General features: G+C 49.7%; 1 protein-coding gene across 3 annotated transcripts; it reads right to left on the bottom strand.

Moving 5' to 3' along the window:
• Positions 1-154: 154 nt before the first annotated feature.
• On the bottom strand, positions 155-7,224 carry PRRT3 (proline rich transmembrane protein 3). Of its 3 annotated transcripts, none has more exons than XM_032647377.1 (5): positions 7,044-7,224; positions 6,679-6,747; positions 3,427-4,489; positions 3,060-3,215; positions 155-2,451 (listed from the first exon to the last, which is right to left on the bottom strand). In XM_032647377.1, exons 3-5 carry the CDS (start codon positions 4,430-4,432, stop codon positions 692-694), a joined length of 2,922 nt encoding a protein of 973 aa, XP_032503268.1. In that variant the 5' UTR covers positions 4,433-4,489; positions 6,679-6,747; positions 7,044-7,224; the 3' UTR covers positions 155-691. The 3 variants fall into 3 exon arrangements, with proteins under 3 accessions (XP_032503268.1, XP_032503269.1, XP_032503271.1); XM_032647378.1 differs by having other exon boundaries at positions 6,679-6,744; XM_032647380.1 differs by lacking the exon at positions 6,679-6,747.
• Between the last annotated feature and the right edge of the window lie 9,206 nt (positions 7,225-16,430).

Genomic DNA, 16,430 nt, shown 5'->3' with positions numbered 1-16,430 from the left:
TCATTTGCCCAAGGACCCTGACAAATGACTTTCATCTCTGAACTTCACTCTTCTCATCTATAAAATGGGCATGATAACGCTTCTCACTCAGGCTTAATGTGAGAATTAAGGTGATGGACGTGAAAAGCTGAAGACAGCGTACAGCAGACAGATGTTCCATGAAATATCGATAGCCATTATTTCTAAAGTCTCCAAGGGTTGAGGGCCCTTTCCTTTGGAAGTCCTCCCCTCCGCAATAAACACAGCACTTGAAATCACTGGGGGTGGGCATATCCTCTAAACAGGATCCTGGCATGGCCGGAGGGAGGCTTGAGCCAAGTCCTAAGGGTTTATTTCTTTGGCACAAAGAGGACAGTCTGGACAGTCGAGCCTCATCTTCACACTGGAGAGTCTGGATGGGATGTTAGGGCACCTGGACCCTGTTCCCCATTCCCAAATACGTGCATGTCCACCCTGTATTCCGCATAAATCATGGCCTCTGTGCAAAATACCCGCTGAAAAATAGAGATATTTTAAAAAAACAAAAATCTGGGGGTGGGGGTGGGTTCGTGTCCGGCTGTCTCCGGAGGCTGCAATCAGTTGGGGCCCAGGAATACTCCCGGAATGTTTTTCAAATGCTCAGCATCCCAGAAGGTCATGCCGCGGTAGGGCCATCGAGGGCGGGGCCCTGGTTCTGAGTTTCTGGACCCCCTCAGAGCTCGATGGTGTCACTGGAGGCGCTGCGGGAGTCTCCGGGCTTGCATTGAGTCTGGATCCCATTCTGGGGCTCCCCGGGCCGCGCGGGACCCGGGGCAGGAGCTGGGGCAGGCAGTAGCTGCACCGTGCTGGGCAGCTCATCCAGGGGCAGACTGTCCATCGACGACAGCCCGTGGCGCCAGGGGTTCCAGCTGATCTTGAGCGAGCCCCGTGAGAAGCTGTCCGCGGAGCTGCCGGAAGCCGCCCCTTCAGGCTCGTCCGCTACATGTGGTGGGACCGGGCCGCGCACGCGCACGTCGCTGAGCGACCGGCTGCGGCCGCGGAGGAGCGAAGAACCTGCGCCGTCTAGCTCGGCGTCGGGGTGGCTGACCCGGCGCGTCCGCAGCGCGCCCCCGGGCGGCGGGGAGGCCAGGCCACGGAGGCCGCAGCGCCGGAAGATGCTGTCTCGCACCAAGTGCTCTCGGAAGAGCGCGGCGTCGATGCTGCGGCTCAGGTTGATGGGTGATGGCGGCCGCAGGTCCAGCTCGCTCATCGATGGCGCCGGCCCCATGCTGCTGCGGGACAGTCCCGGGCCACCCAGGGGACCGCGGCCCAGCGACGCAGCCGAACCCCAGGCGCCTGAACTGGGCGTGGCTGGAGGCCCACCCTCCGCCGGGTTGCGGATGAGGCTCTTGCTAATGTCCAGGGTACCTGCGCCGACGCTGCTGGGCCCCGCGTAGCAGTTGTTGGGCCTCTCGGGCACCTCGCTCTTGCCGGAGGGCGCAGGGCACGCCAGGCGCAGCAGCTTAGCCCAGCAGGCGTGCTCTGTGGGCGGCCTGGGCCGCGCGGCGGCCAGAGCGGCCAGCGCCAGGGTGAGCGCCCACGTCAGCTCCAGCAGGCGCAGCCAGAAGTGGACGCCCCACCAGGCCCACGAGAAGTGGCCCACCCGGCCGGGGCCCGGGTACAGCCAGAGCGCGGCCGCCAGCTGCAAGCCACTGGCCAGCAGCCCCAGCGCGCCCGCCACGGCCAGCAGCCTCGGGCCCGGGCTGGCATCCCAGCCCCTCGGCCCGTCCAGCAGGCGGCGACGGCACAGGCAGAGCGTGCCCAGAGCCACGGACGCGCCCCAGGCGCACGATAAGCCCTGAGCCAGGAGGTTGAGCGCAGGCCTCGCCGACAGCAGGTCTGTGGCGAGCAGCCCCAAGACGTGCGCCAACGCCAGCGGTCCCAGGAGGAGAGGGTTCTGCAGCTGCTGTGGCAGCCCCGCGCCCAGGCCGAGCAGGGTCAGGGCCGCCAGCGCGGTGAGTAGCAAGGGAAAGGGCAGATTGTAGAGCACCAGGCCGGCGCGTAAACCCAGTCGTGCCTGCGAGCCATAGGGGTCGGTGAGCATGTAGGCGGACCGCAGCCCCGACGCCACCAGCACCAGCACCGCCGCCACCAGTGCCAACCGGGGCCCCGCAGGGGCGGCTGCCAGCGAGGCCAGTGCCAACAACGCAGGCAGCAGGAAGAGCACCCCGACCCCGTAGACGTGCAGCTCCCAGGAAAAGCTCAGTACCCGCCGCAGGGGACCCCAGCGCAGGGGGGGTGAGGTGGCGTTGGCCGGGGGGCTGGAGGCTGGGACTGATGCCACGGAGCTGGCGGAGGGCTCCGGAGGGGGTGGCTGGCCCAGGGCACGCTGCGTGGTGACCCGAATGAGGCCCCGGCGTGACGTCGAGGGGGCCTGGACGGGGGGCGCTGGGGGATGACTTTGGGGGCGCCCCGGCCACTCCTCAGCTTCATCTGCAACAATAACAATATTAAAATAGCCCTTTGAAAAGTACTTTTGATTTTCCATCATCCTCCAGTGTGGTGAGCAAGTTACTTAACTTTTCTAAGCACATCTGTAAAACGGGGATGGTAACAGCACCCCTCCTCACTGGGTTGTGGTGAGGATTAAATGTTTAGCACAGTCCCCAACACCCAATAAGTGTTAAATGGATGTGACCTATCATTTTTATTAACATTCCAGCAGCTCTCAACGGGGACTACATATTAGAATCACCTGGAGATCAACTCTATCAGAATTCCTTGTGCTGGGGACTGGGCATTGGAGTTTTTTAAAAGCTCCTCTGGCGAACTGTGGGAGTTGGAGAATCACTGCACTAAATATACCCATGTATACTTAAGAATTTATATTTAAGAATTTCCTAGCCCCCAAAGTGCAAATGACTTCTCCCAGAGTACCCAGTGAGTAGTAGTTTATTATCCTAAGTTGTTTGAAGTTGTTGACCATTTCCTTTAAGGAGGTGTTTGTCCCCATTCACTCCCCAACCCTCGCATATGTACCTCACACAAGTTCTTAGGTATTAGAGTACCCGATCTCCCCAACCCCTGAGCCGTGCCCTCACCTGGCTGCAGGGCTCCTACAGGGCTCTCTGTTCCGTTTGTAGTTGGGCCAGGGTCCGAAGGGCCAGGGATGAGGGACTTGGGGGTACCTGGGGCCTCCACTGCTCCTCTCACCCGCTGGGGGGAGATGGGGTCTGCTCCATTCATTGCTGCTATCTCTGAAATAACAAAAGCAGTCATTGCTTTGCCTGACCCTCCAGCGTTCCCCAAAATCTAATCCCCCAGGAGGGAGACACCATCACCCTCATTTGCCAGAATGAGGAAAGCAGGACCCAGAGGGATCAGAGGTCACACAGAAACTGGGGCATCCAGCTGCCCTAGAACACTGCCCGTCCCAGCCCTGCTCAGCACCCTCACTTTGATACCCACCTGGCTTGGGCTGCCCATGAGGAGTCTCTGAGGCTGGGAGACCTGAGGGCTGGGGTCCTGATGAGCCCCTAACATCAGGGAGGTCAGTCTGTTTGGGTGAGGGACTTGGAATACTGACTTCCCAGGTCTCCCCATCTCCAGCCTTCTTGGGGAGCTCCACGGGCAGCTCCTCAGCAGGAGGAAGGCTTCTGGCCAATGCCAGGTCCGGCTGGGACCCAGGCTCCTGAGACGATGCCGCCTCAGCTGGTGATACTGAGCCAACATCAGGGGCTGCTGGATCCTGCTGAGTGAGGAGGGGGCCTTGAGCTGCCTCCTGGAAGTCCTCCTCCCTCCCACCCTGTTCTTGCAGCCCTGGCCTCATGACAGTGCCTGGGTGTGGTGCAATGGTGTGGGGAGGGCCCTTGTGGTGCCAGGGGGATGTCTCTGAGACCCCGATCTTGGCTTTGGCCACAAGACCCTCATCTCTAGGTGGTCGCTGTCCCACTTGGCTTCCAGGCTGCCCTGGGGTGGGGGGAACCGTGGCTAGCCCGAGTTGGAGTCTGGGAGTTGTGGGGATGAAAGTGAGATGGGGGGTGCCCACTGGATAGGGGGCTGGTGCTTCTTGCTCCATAGATTCCTGTGATTCAGGAGGTCCTGTCCAGCCCTGAAAAATTGGCCCTCGAGCCACCTGGAGGTCATCAGTTACTGGGAGTCCTTCTCTCTGCACCCCGTGGGATGCTTTAGGTCCATGCAGGGCTGGGCCAAGGGAGTCTGTGGGCCTCTCAGGCACCTCCTCAGCAGGGACCTGGGGGACATTGGAGTTCCAGGGGCTCTCATCTCTGGGCTTCTCCCAGAAGAAGTCAAAGGCCTGGGGCTCTGTGCCAACAGGGCCCTTGGGGTGGGCTCCTGGGGTCAAGTGTGGTTCCAAGTCCTCAAGTGGCCTGGGAAGGCCCCGGCCCAGGGCAGAGCCAGCCCCCAGGGACAGCAGCAGGAGGCCACACACACAGCCCCAGGGGCTGGGAGCCATGGTCCGCTGTGATGCCTGGGCCTGGAGCCCTCAGCTTCCAGTCTTCACAGAATGAGCCTGAAAAAAGGAGAGGGGGCTGGCTTGAGACGGGTCTCCCGTGGCTGCCCCAGGGAAGCTGGTGGGAAAGAAAGGAGGAATCCTCCTCCTCTACCCGCCCCTTCCTCTTTAACCTCTTCATGCCGCCCAGAGTGACCTTTTAAAACTGCATCTCTGGTCATGCCACCTGCCCTAATTCGAAACCGTCAGTGGTCCCCATCGCCCTCACGAGAGAATATAAGCTCCTCTCCTGGCCTTCCAAGCCCAGACCAGGGTGCTCACCTCACCCTCAACACCCACGGAACTGCCTGGCGCCCCGCCTTTGCTCCTGCTTTTCCCTCAGGCTGCAATGCCCTCTCCCTTCTCCTTCACTTGCTGAAATCCTATTCTTTTTTTTTTTTTTTTTTTAAATCCTATTTTTGAGGGCCCAGGTCAAATATCAGAGAGGTGGAGAGGGAGAGAAATACACCCGTGCCTTTGAGGAGTGACCTGGGTTTCAATCCCAGTTTCACCATTTCCTGAGTGAGTTACTTTTCCCCTCTGCATCATGGTTTTCCCATCAGTAAAATGGGTATAATAGTAGTACCTAACTCAAAGGGGCTCTTATAAGACATAACAAAACACAGGATGGGCCAGGCCCATAATTGGAGCTTAATAAGCATTGGAGCCCTTTTACTTTTCCTTTTGTCCAGAAAGCTTTCTTTCCCACCAGCTCCCTTAACTATGTCAACAAATAATTGGAGGACATACTATGTGCCAAACCTTGGGGATAAAGCAGTGAACAAGATTGACAAGATACCTGCCCTCATGGAGCTGGTGTTCTAGGTAAGAGACAGACAATGAATAATTTTAAATAAGGTGAGCTATGGAGAACATAAAACAGGGTTAAGAGATAGAAGGAGGGGGGGCTACTTTACCCAGGAGTGCTAGAAAGGCCACTCAGGTGATATTTAAGCTAAATGCTGAATGGGAAGAAGGAGTCAGCCATTTGATGATATCCAGAAAAAGCATCTGGAGGAGGGAACAGAAAGTGCAGAGGCCCTTCAGCAGGAATGAGGAGCACGGCAGATTCAGGAGAAAGGAGCAGAGGGAGATGAAATCAGGAAGGGGGGCCTTTCTCAAAAGCCAGGAAAAGGCACCTGCATTTTATTCTAAGTGTCCCAGGAAGCCAATGGAGATGTTAAGCATGGGAGTCATGAGATCTGAGAAGTGTTTTAAAAGGGGGAGAGAGGCTAGTGCAGAAATACAGGTAGGATATGATGGTGGCTTGTTTCAGCTTGAGTATTTATTTCCCTGACACTCCCTCTACCCTTTCCTGTCACACCAGTCACATAATCTCCTCTCTCCCCCACCATCCTGGGGCTTCTCAAGGGCTGCATCTGCGTCTTTTATTTCTTGTCTCCAGCCACTGCATATGCCTGGCCCAGCTGGATATTCCCTTATGGTGCCGCTTCCTGAGAGTCCCTAATGGAACCAGGAGGCAAGCGGGACCCCACGGCCAGGAAAGGGGGACCAGGAGAGGGGGCCATTGGCTGTCAGAGCCAGTGCCTGGGTGTGTTTAGGAGCAGAGGCCCTGTTCCCTTCCTCTCTGGGAAACAGTTATGCTCAAAGACCCTTGGTGGCTCACAGACACCTTGAGAAGCCGAAGAAAACTCCAGGTGCGCTCCCCAGGCAAGTGTCCAGGTTCACCAAAGCTTGTGGGTAATTTTAGGGGGAATCAAAGACCCCTTAAACCCATTCCCCAATCTGCCTCATTAGTTCGTTTCTCAAACATTCACCGAGCTCGTGCTCTGCTCCTGGCCCAGGCTCGGTGCTGGGGACCCAAAGAGAAGGCTCAGTTCCAGTGTGGGGAGTGGTGGTGAGCTGAGGGGGAAGGACTGGAAGGCCACTAACACAGGCAGTGGTTAATAATAGTACTCCTGTGTTGAGCTCTTACCCACTTAGACTCCTGTGCTAAGCTTAGCTGCTTGTCCTCGATTTTATCCACCCCTCCCCACACAAGCTGGTGTGGGTATACCCATTTCATAGGGGAAGAAAGCAAGGTTCAGAGAGGCTGAGCAACTCGCCCAAGGTCACACAGGCTGCAAATGGCCATACTAGGGGCTGTGAAACCCGCATTGGCTCATTTTACACAGGGGGTCCGAAAAGCTTTGCAGAGGAGGAGACAGCAGAGTTGGGCCTTCAGCGATAAGCATCTACCATCTACTCACCACCCGCAATCCAAGAGATGTAGTCACCTCCGGATGAGAAGGGGTCTGCACAGTCCTGGTTTCCTGCTGCTGAAGAGATTTTTTGTGTGTGTGTGGGGGTGTTCTCCCTCCCTCAGGGACTGGGAAGAGGCCGGCCTGGGGGCAGGGCGAGGGCCGCCGCAGGGCAGCCTCCAGGAGCTGGTCCATCTCAGGTTACCTCTCCTTTTCCTCCATCTCCTCTCCCCTGGCTCCGCGCCTTCCCGCAGTGTCCTGGGTGGGGGGTGCACGCTGGTGCAGGCCCTGCCGCTCGCATCTGAGAGGGGGGCTGCAGGCCATGCTCCCTGCCTGGGTCCCGCCATCACCCCCGCCCTAGTCCAGCTCCTCACCTGGGCGCCGAGCTGGCAGCCCCCGCGTTCACCTTGCGCGCGTCCCTGAAGCCGCTTGCCGCGCCGCATCCTCCGAGATGCTCAGACTTGGCTAACAGAGCCCGGCGCTGCCGATGGCGGAGCCCGCCCACAGGAGCGCCATGCCCGCTTAACCCTTTCCCCTTAGGGGTGGATTCTTCTCCCAGTCCTGACCACCCCTCTCTGAGAGATTCTCAGGGCTAAGAAGGGAACTGAGGTCACCTCCGAGGGATGTAGAAATCACTTCCGCAGCATCCCCGAAAACGGGGCAGCCAATCTCTGTTTGCATACCTCCTGGGATGGGGAGCTCACTTCCTTAATGTCTCTAGACCTATATCCTTATAGGGCTACATACATACTACATACGGACCTACAGGTAAATCCTACCTACAGCTCGATGTGTATCCTTCAGCTTTTTCAAGGCACAGCCATATATACTTTTTAAATAGAAAAGAGATCATACTGTACATGTCGTTCTGTAACTTGCCTTTTTCCCCTTCACTTTGCAATATATCCTGGCACATTTTCCATGTACATTTCTACAGATCCATCTCATTTCTTGTATTCAGTGTTGAGAACTGCAGCATATGATCAGCCTGTCATTTTTATTTATCTGGTTCATGAGGTTGGACATGTAGATTGTTTCTAGCCTTTTGCTAGCAGGAATAATGAGGCAGGGACATGCTCGCATAGACATCTTTGTACACATGCACTAGTGTGCCTATCAGATAATTTCCTCCCTGAGGCATGGTTAGGTCAGTGGGTCTGCACATCTTCAGGTCTGTCTGTCAGAATGCTCCCGGTCCCTCTTTGAAGACAGCTCCTGATGGACTAAGTCTCCACCATTAGGTTCAACACATTAAGAGGAATCCACACAAGGAATACATGTGGTCATTAAGTATGATGTAGAATCTTTAATGGCATGGAGACATGTCCAGAGTAGATTGTTGTTTATTTATTTAAATTTCAGTCATTTGAATTATAAAAGTAATATGTGCTGATTGTCCCAATTCAAGCAACATAGAAATGTTCAAAGAACACATGAACTGTCTTATCCTTGGTCTCTCCAACTCTGCCCCCCAGATATACCCATTGTTAACACCATTCTGTTTTCTTTGCATCATATAAAATAAATATGTGCATGCATTTCTACAAAAATGGGATCATACTATGCCTATTATTCTGTAACTTTGTTTTGCCTTGAGCAGATATATGTTGGAAACATTTCGAAGGCGATACATACTAGCTCCACCCTTTCTTTCAATTAGCTGCACAGTATTGTATGATGTGGATGTACCATTAGTTTCGCAAACATTCCCAGTATTCCCCTACTGATAAGTAATCAGGTGGTTGACAGCTTTTTTTTTTTTCTCCTAGAAACAATACTGCAGTAAGCATCCTTACATGCTAATATATACATCATTAATGCTGATACTCCAAATTCTCTCAGATAAGTATTTGTATGATCCCATTTTTGTTAATATCTGTCAATCAGTCAATCAATCATCTATCCTATCCCTAAATATTAGAAGGTAAATAGTGGGTGATGCGATTTTTATCTAATTTTGCTTTTCTGTTTACCAATGTTTAATACAATCATGTATTTCTTTTGTGATCAGAGATAAGAAGGATAAATATCATTTTAAAAAGAAAGAAAGATCCTTCCTAGGTTTGAGCTGAAATCTCTCTCCCAGTGTTTTCCTACCTGCGTCTCTCACAGAAGAGCAATACTCACCCATTAGTTGTGTCTGACATGTTGCAGTTTGAAGGGTGTTCAGTCCCTAGTAGCTGATAAATGGTGGAGACTGAATCCAGCTTTTCTGACTCTGGGAGAGGGTTCAGGCTTTCCCCATTTCACCATATCATCTGACCAGCTTTACTGTTTTTCTTGTGGGGACCCCTTCAGGATTGTAAAGTCATTTCTCATTTCTCTAGAATTTTCTCCTTCCAGGCCAAACGCTCCCAGTTCTTTTAGTCTTTCCTCGAAGGACAGGGTTCTGGGATTTCACCATTGTGACATCTCTCCTCTGTTTCCTTTTTACCAGGTCAACGATGTCCTCTTTAAAGTATAACTCTTGGAACTGAACCCAGTTGAGAATAAAGCTTTCACCTCCCCTTTCCTAGATTCTACTCCTCTATTAATATGGCCTCACCCTAAAGTAATGTTTCTGGCAGCCACATCACTTTATTGCCCAGTATTGACTAGGTCTTCCGCATCTTGTTGTGTCCATTTGGTCTCTTGACCCTCACTGTAGGATGCTACATTTATTTGTTGTTTATTTTATCTTGTTAGATCTAACCAGTTGTTCTGATCTTGTGGGAAGTTATCTAGATCCTGATTCTATATGTAATAGATAATTGGCATTTTGGGGCATTGTCCAAGATCTCTCTTCCTGACAGTATCCTAATTTCCTTTGAGGGACCTCTGTCTTCTCCCCTGTGGGCAGTCTTGGTGGGAGGACAGTTCTAGGGGTGCACTACAGAAGCTGCGGGGTCCAGGTCCCTCTTCTCAGTGCCTCCTGTGAACTCTCTAATGAGTCTCCTTAGAGATGTCGAGATTCCCTCAGCAGGTTTGGAGCTGGCTTGGTTCCCTTCCTCAGTTTCCCCCAAGGAGGGCAGGGTGTGTGTGCGTGGACCACCCATTCATGCCCCTGCAGAGTCTCACTGCCTTGACAGTGCCCAACCCCCCAATCCACTCAGGATCCTTTCGCTGCTCCCTGGATACCTCTTTGGAGCCAGAAGCCCCAATCCCATTGTGTTTCCACACCATGGATTGGTAGGGCTTTTGAGATCACACACAAAGGCAAGGGATATTATGATCCCTTTGCCCAGAGGCCAAGATGAAAGCTGATCCAATGGAAAGAGGAGACTGACGGGGGGTGGAGGTGAATGTAAGTGGGGAGCATGGGGTGCCAGGTGTAGGTGGGGAGTATCCTGACTCTCAGAGGAGCTCCTAGCATCATCCTGGAGACTCTGGGACAGCAAGAATGGGCAGGGGATGATTCCAAGCTTCTGGGGGATGGTCAGTAGCTCTGTTTACCAAGTGCTTAGTCTGCCAGGAGCTGTGCTACACAGCGTACATGTATTATTCTTTTTAATTCCTGACAGCAACCCTATATATTATTATGCTCTCTATTTTACAGCCAGCAAGTCCAAGCTCAGAGAGGTGAAGTAATTTGTCCAAGGACACACAGCAAATAAGAAGCCAAACCATAAGAGCCAGTGATCTTAAGAGTGATGGCACCATCCTGCCCCTCTGGAGGCATCTCAGAGAGAGAAGGGAAGATGAAAAACCCAGGCCTTCCAGGTGGCTCCAACTGTGCTAGGAGTTTGAGTCTGAAAATAGGCCTCCAACTGGGATCTCTCGAAAGGACAGCAAACCACCAGCGTTGGGAGTTGTTGGGAGCTAACCTAGAGTACCTGGGAAGTTCCCAAGGAAAGGGAGAGAGAAGGAAAAGGCAAAGGTGAGTCACAGCAATGATGACGTCTCCTGCTTAGACAGGACAATTGGCTGGCATTTCTGTTCTGGCTGGTAGCTCTGGCGGGCAGGAGCAGAGGAACAAAAGGCAGCACGGGGGTGGGGTGGGGTGGGGGGTGGGTGGGGTGGCGGGTGCGGTGGGGCGTGGGCGAGATGCTGCCGCCTGGAGGACATTCTTTGTGTTCTGCCCGCTGTCCTATCTCTGAGGACAGGAACAATTATACCCTTTCACTCAACTGGCCAAATTAAGCCTCAAGGGTTCCTGCAGTCTTAACTCATTCCTTCTCAGATTTTAGCCTCCACGGATACCAACTAAACGAACCCAGTCTTTTCAAAAAACATATTTTTTTGTTGTTAATAAGTCTGATTATCCAGTACACACTTTAAACTCAACTGTTCCTTATTTAATTCCCTCTCACTCCCAATTCCCTTCAACTCTTTCTGATTATTCCTTCTGGTTTTTATATGTATTTTCTAAGCGTCAGATTTATACTGCTAATGTTAATTTGTTTTTTCAGTTTTAGATTCTACCTATTGACTACTACAAAGGAACGTGAAGATTTAGCTCTCATACTGCCTTCCACGTTTTTCTGCGCAGCCTTTGTTTATATCATAAGTCTGCATTTACAAGAACCACGAGACAAATTATTCAGGCTGAGTCAGGAGTGTACCGTGATTATAATTCCTTTGCTAGATGTTCTGTTTTTCCTGGGGTAAGTGTTGCTTGGTTTTTTACTTGCTTAATTTTCTACGCATCTATCACGAATTCATCTATCTATCGTTAATTCCCCTTAATCTTTCCTTGAAGCGGAAAAATAATCTAAAGATTTGGTTTCCCATCCAGATAAGAATACTTTCAAAAAGACTCACAGACTTCTGTAACAAATACGTGGTTTCTTCAACAAATAAACAGCTTGAAAAAAAGCAGGGGGAGGGGAAAATGTTATAAAAGAGACTTAAGAGACATAGCAGTCAAATGCCACATGTGGGCCTTGTTGGGATCCTCACCCAAACAAACCAACTGCACAGAGGCGTTTTAAAATACCTGGGGGTGGTCTGAACATTGGTTGGTCCTTAGCAGACTAAAGAATAAACATGTTTGGACTAGGTGAATAACGGCATAGTGGGTCATGTTTTAAAAATTCCTTATCTGTTAGAGCTACTTACTAAAATATTTATGTGTGAAATGATATCGTATCTAAGATTTACTTTTAAAACACTCCAGGCAAAAAAGCGGGTTTGGAAGATACATGAAATACTGGCAAACTGTTGAGAATTATTCGTTATCAGTGGGGGGAGATGGGTACGTCCTTATACTATCATCTCCACTCTTGTGTATGGTTGAAATTTTCCATAATAAGAACTTTTAAATGAAAAAGAAATTCACAAAGAAATGGAAGAAAGGAAAAGATTGCACAGGGTTGGCTGTGCATTTTGTGAGCTGGTTGCTCACAAAAATAAATTTAAATAAAACATTTTATGTATTGGGTACTAGCCCACTTTGGAGGGGCAGGGATACAGAACTCAGGTTTCTGAAGCCCACTGACCTTCCCCGGCTGCCCCAGAGCCCGGGAGATGGGGAGGTGGGACCAAGGTGAGAGCAGGGTCAGCAGGAGGGGTGGCAGGGCAGGGGGTTAAAGCACAGGAGAGGCTCAGGGACATGCTGGCAGACCCCTGACACCCCTCTGCACCCAGCAGTCGCAGATGTCTCCTCGATGCCCTCCTTCTGCAGCCTGGATCGTCTACAAGAGCCTCTCATAGCCATGACCATGAGAGATCTTGATGTCAGCTGCCAAGGGCTTATGATCCCCCTCTCCTACTTAACAGTGAGGTAATTCACATGACATAAAATTCACCTATTTAAGGTGTACTATTCAGTGGGTTTTATTATATTCACAAAGTTGTACAGCTATCATTACAATTTTATTTTTTATTTCATTTTTAAAATACATTTATTTATTTATTTATTTATTTTTGGCTGTTGGATCTGCGTTGCTGTGCGTGGGTTTTCTTTAGTTGTGGCGAGTGGGGGCTACTCTTTGTTGTGGGGCGAGGGCCTCTCATTGCAGTGGCTTCTCTTTGTTGCAGAGCACAGGCTCTAGGTGCGTGGGCTTCATTAGTTGTGGCACGCAGGCTCAGCAGTTGTGGCTCACAGGCTCTAGAGCGCAGGCTCAGTAGTTGTGGTGCACGGGCTTAGTTGCTCCACGGCATGTGGGATCTTCCCTGACCAGGGCTTCAAGCCGTGTCCCCTGCATTGGCAGGCGGATTCTTAACCACTGCGCCACCAGGGAAGTCCCTATCACCACAACTTTAGAACATTTTCTTCTTTATTATATTTTTTATTATTGAAGTATAATTGATTTACAATGTTGTGTTAGTTTCATGTGTACAGCACAGTGATTCAGATATATATACACACACACACATATATATACACATATATTCTTTTTCAGATTCTTTTCCCTAACAGGTTATTATAAAGTATTGAGTATAGTTCCCTGTTCTACACAGTAGTTCCTCGTCGGTTATCTGTTTTGTATATAGTAGTGTGTATATATTAATCCCAAACTCCTAATTTATCCCCCACCCCTTTCCCCTTCGGTAACCATAAGCTTGTTTTCTATGTCTGTAGGTCTATTTCTGTCCTGTGAATAAGTTCATTTGTACCTTTTAAAATTTTTATTTATTCATTTTATTTATTTATTTATTTATGGCTGTGCCATGCAGCATGCGGGATCTTAGTTTCCCGACCAGGGATAGAACCCATGTGCCCTCCGTTGGGAGCACGGAATCTTAACCACTGGACCGCCAGGGAAGTCCCTACCATTTTTTTTTTTAGATTGCACATATAAGTGATAGCATGTATTTGTCATTCTCTTATCTGGCTTACTTTACTTAGTACTGTATGATAATCTCTAGGTCCATCCATGTTGCTGCAAATGGCATTATTGCATTCTTTTTTCATGGCTGAGTAATATTCCATTGTATATATATAACACATCTTTCTTATCCATTCATGTTGACGGACATTTAGGTTGCTTCCATGTCTTGGCTATTGTAAATAGTGCTGCAGTGAACATTGGGGTACATGTATTTTTTGTGAATTATAGTTTTTTCCGGGTATATACCCAGGAGTGTGATTGCAGGATCATATGGTGATTCTATTTTTAGTTTTTTAAGGAACCTCCATAATGTTCTCCACGGTGGTTATACCAATTTACATTCCCACCAGAACATTTTCATTACCCCCAAAAGAAACCTGTACCCATTAGCAATCACTCCCCATTTTCCTCCTCGCAAGCCCTGGCAACCACTAATCTATCTTTTGGCTCTATGGATTTGCCCATTCTGGACATTTCATAAAAAATAGGATCGTATATGTGATCTTTTGTGATTGTCTTCATTTAGTTCCACACTTCATCGCATCATAGGTTGTCAGAACTTCATTCTTTTTATTACTGAATAATATTCCATTGTATGGATATACTGTATTTTATATATGCATTCATCGGTTGATGGACATCTGGGTTGTTTCCACTTTTTGGCTATTGTGAATAATGCTGCTGTGAGCGATGGTGTACAAGTTTTTGTGTGGACATACGTTCTCATTTCTCTTGGGATATCTGTCTAGGAGTGGATCATACGGAAACTTTGTTTAAGCTTTTGAGGAACTGCCAGACTGTTTTCCAAAGTGGCTGCAGATCTCCTTTTGGCAGATGGGGAGACTGAGGCCCAGAGAGGGGAAGTGTCTTATGCAAAGCCACACACTGAATCAGAGCAAGAAAGGAGGAGCTAATCATCTAAATGGCCTCAACTCCACCCCACTATGACCTCACTACCGTCTCACTCTCCACTTCTACCCCATCCACTCTTTTCCCTGCCCAGCAGCAAATCCTTTCCCATCAGTCCCTCCGCAAGGCTCCTGAAGCCACATCAAGATCAAGTTCGTGTCTGAGGGGTGACTTACAGGCTCTCTGCCATCTGGGCTTGCCTTTGCTTCATCACGTTTTTTTTTGTTTTTTTTTTTTAACTGCAGCTTTATAGAGATATAATTCAAATGCCTTACTATTCATTTAAAGTAACCCGGCGCTCATTACATCTTTTTATTCTCTACACTTCAGGGTCACCCAAGTCTTCTTTCGGTTTCGTGAAAACACCACCACCTCAGCTCTTGGGACCTTGCATACACTGTTCCGTCTGCCTGGGATAATCTTCCCTTATATCTTCCCCTGGCTCTGTATCTAATTCCTTGTAATCCTTCACATCTTGAGATGATACTTTGCTGGGCCTCCCAGGTTGGATGACTTGCAGGACATTCCCACAGCCTCCCTCGGATTATCCCTGTCACGACGTGTGACAGTTTTCTGAGCCCTTAAGGTCTGGAGCGTGGCTTGCTCGTGTGCACAGTTTTGGGCAGATGGTCAATGAATGTCTTGTTTAGTGAACAGGAAAATCTGAAAATATCTAGCATGGCATGGGGCACGTTGTAGAAATCCAGTAAATATTTGCAGTCTTCATGGCCTACTAAGATAGGGCAGTACCTCCTTTGGGAAACATTCCAGGTTATTAAAGGGTAAAACATGATTGTTTTTTCTTTCCTGGTACCCCTGCCACCTTCCTCTGGCAGCAACACCCCTATTTTCCTTTAGGGAATCATCCTTATCCCATTTTCATTCCTTATAGTTTAGGTAGGGCTAAGCATTTCCTGGAATGTGTACATGACCCAAATCAAGTAGCTTGACTTTTATTGGAATTTTAAGGGGTGCTTTTCACTGGGGTTACTAAGCTGGTGTCTCCATGAGAAGACAAACTACCTGATTGTAGAAAAAGGCAGACCTGAGAAAGCAACCAAGTCTTGATGATATCAGTGAGGCCCTGGCTACAGTGAAGACACTGACCACTGAACATTTTAGTTACTGAACCAACTTACATTCCTTTAAAAAAAATTGCTTAAGCCAGATTGAGTTCTGTTTCTATCACTTGCAGCTGCAGTATTCTTCACAGTTAGTAATCCCGCGTGTCTCACACATACACCCATGCCCATCACACTCCTTACAGACCAAACAGAGGAACCACACTGACTTTTGCCTCTAAGTGCAGGTTTACCTGCTGTCCTCAAATCTAAGTCATCATTATTTTTCTGAGCTGTGTCGTGCAACTGTCAATGTTTAGCCTTCCACGCAAGGTGCCTTCCATACCGCGATCAGTAAGTGGACATTTCAGGTTGTCCCAAATGGTTTCAGGTTCTAAGTCCAGGTTGGGGGAAAAGGTAGAACGCTCATCTAGCAGTCTGACCCAAATTAAACTCCAAGAAGCACACGTGATAAGGACTGTTCCCTGAACTTGTGAGCTGGTTCTGGGAAGAGCCTGCTAAAACAAACTTGGCTTTATTCCTTTGACTTGCTGGTACCAAGGAAATGTGCACTTACCACTGTGATGGGTCAGAAAAGTCTCACACATTTTACCCTCCTAACTTTGCTACAGGGAAAGGGACAAACTGTGTGTGGATCAAGAGGCAGACTGAAATGCTCTGAGGATGCCTTGTAGGAAAGAGGCTGACATCACTCAATCACCAGTTACTGTTCCCATTCCTGCCCTACCTGGACCTTTTGGTATATACCATACAACTCCCCCCAACTTGTCAGGGAGCAGTGAATTGTAGACATTTTAATCTGAAGGTCTTTGCTGGTTCTGTTCCCTTTGCTTGGGATGCCCTTCTACACTGCAGAACTCTTTCAAGGCCCAGGTCAAAGGTTAGCTCTCCTCGGAACCCTTGCTCCTTTAATATTTTATTTTAGCAGCTCTTTTAAATATTAGCATTTCTTACCTTGGGTCAGTGGGTCACTATGAATAGGCTTTGGAAGGTCTATTAATGCTCCTGGGGTTACCCG

The sequence above is a fragment of the Phocoena sinus genome, chromosome 11 (genome assembly GCF_008692025.1).
Source record: "Phocoena sinus isolate mPhoSin1 chromosome 11, mPhoSin1.pri, whole genome shotgun sequence".
Lineage (NCBI taxonomy): Eukaryota > Metazoa > Chordata > Mammalia > Artiodactyla > Phocoenidae > Phocoena > Phocoena sinus.
The sequence above is the reverse complement of the archived record's forward strand: the minus strand, read 5'-3'. Positions and strand labels throughout refer to the sequence as shown.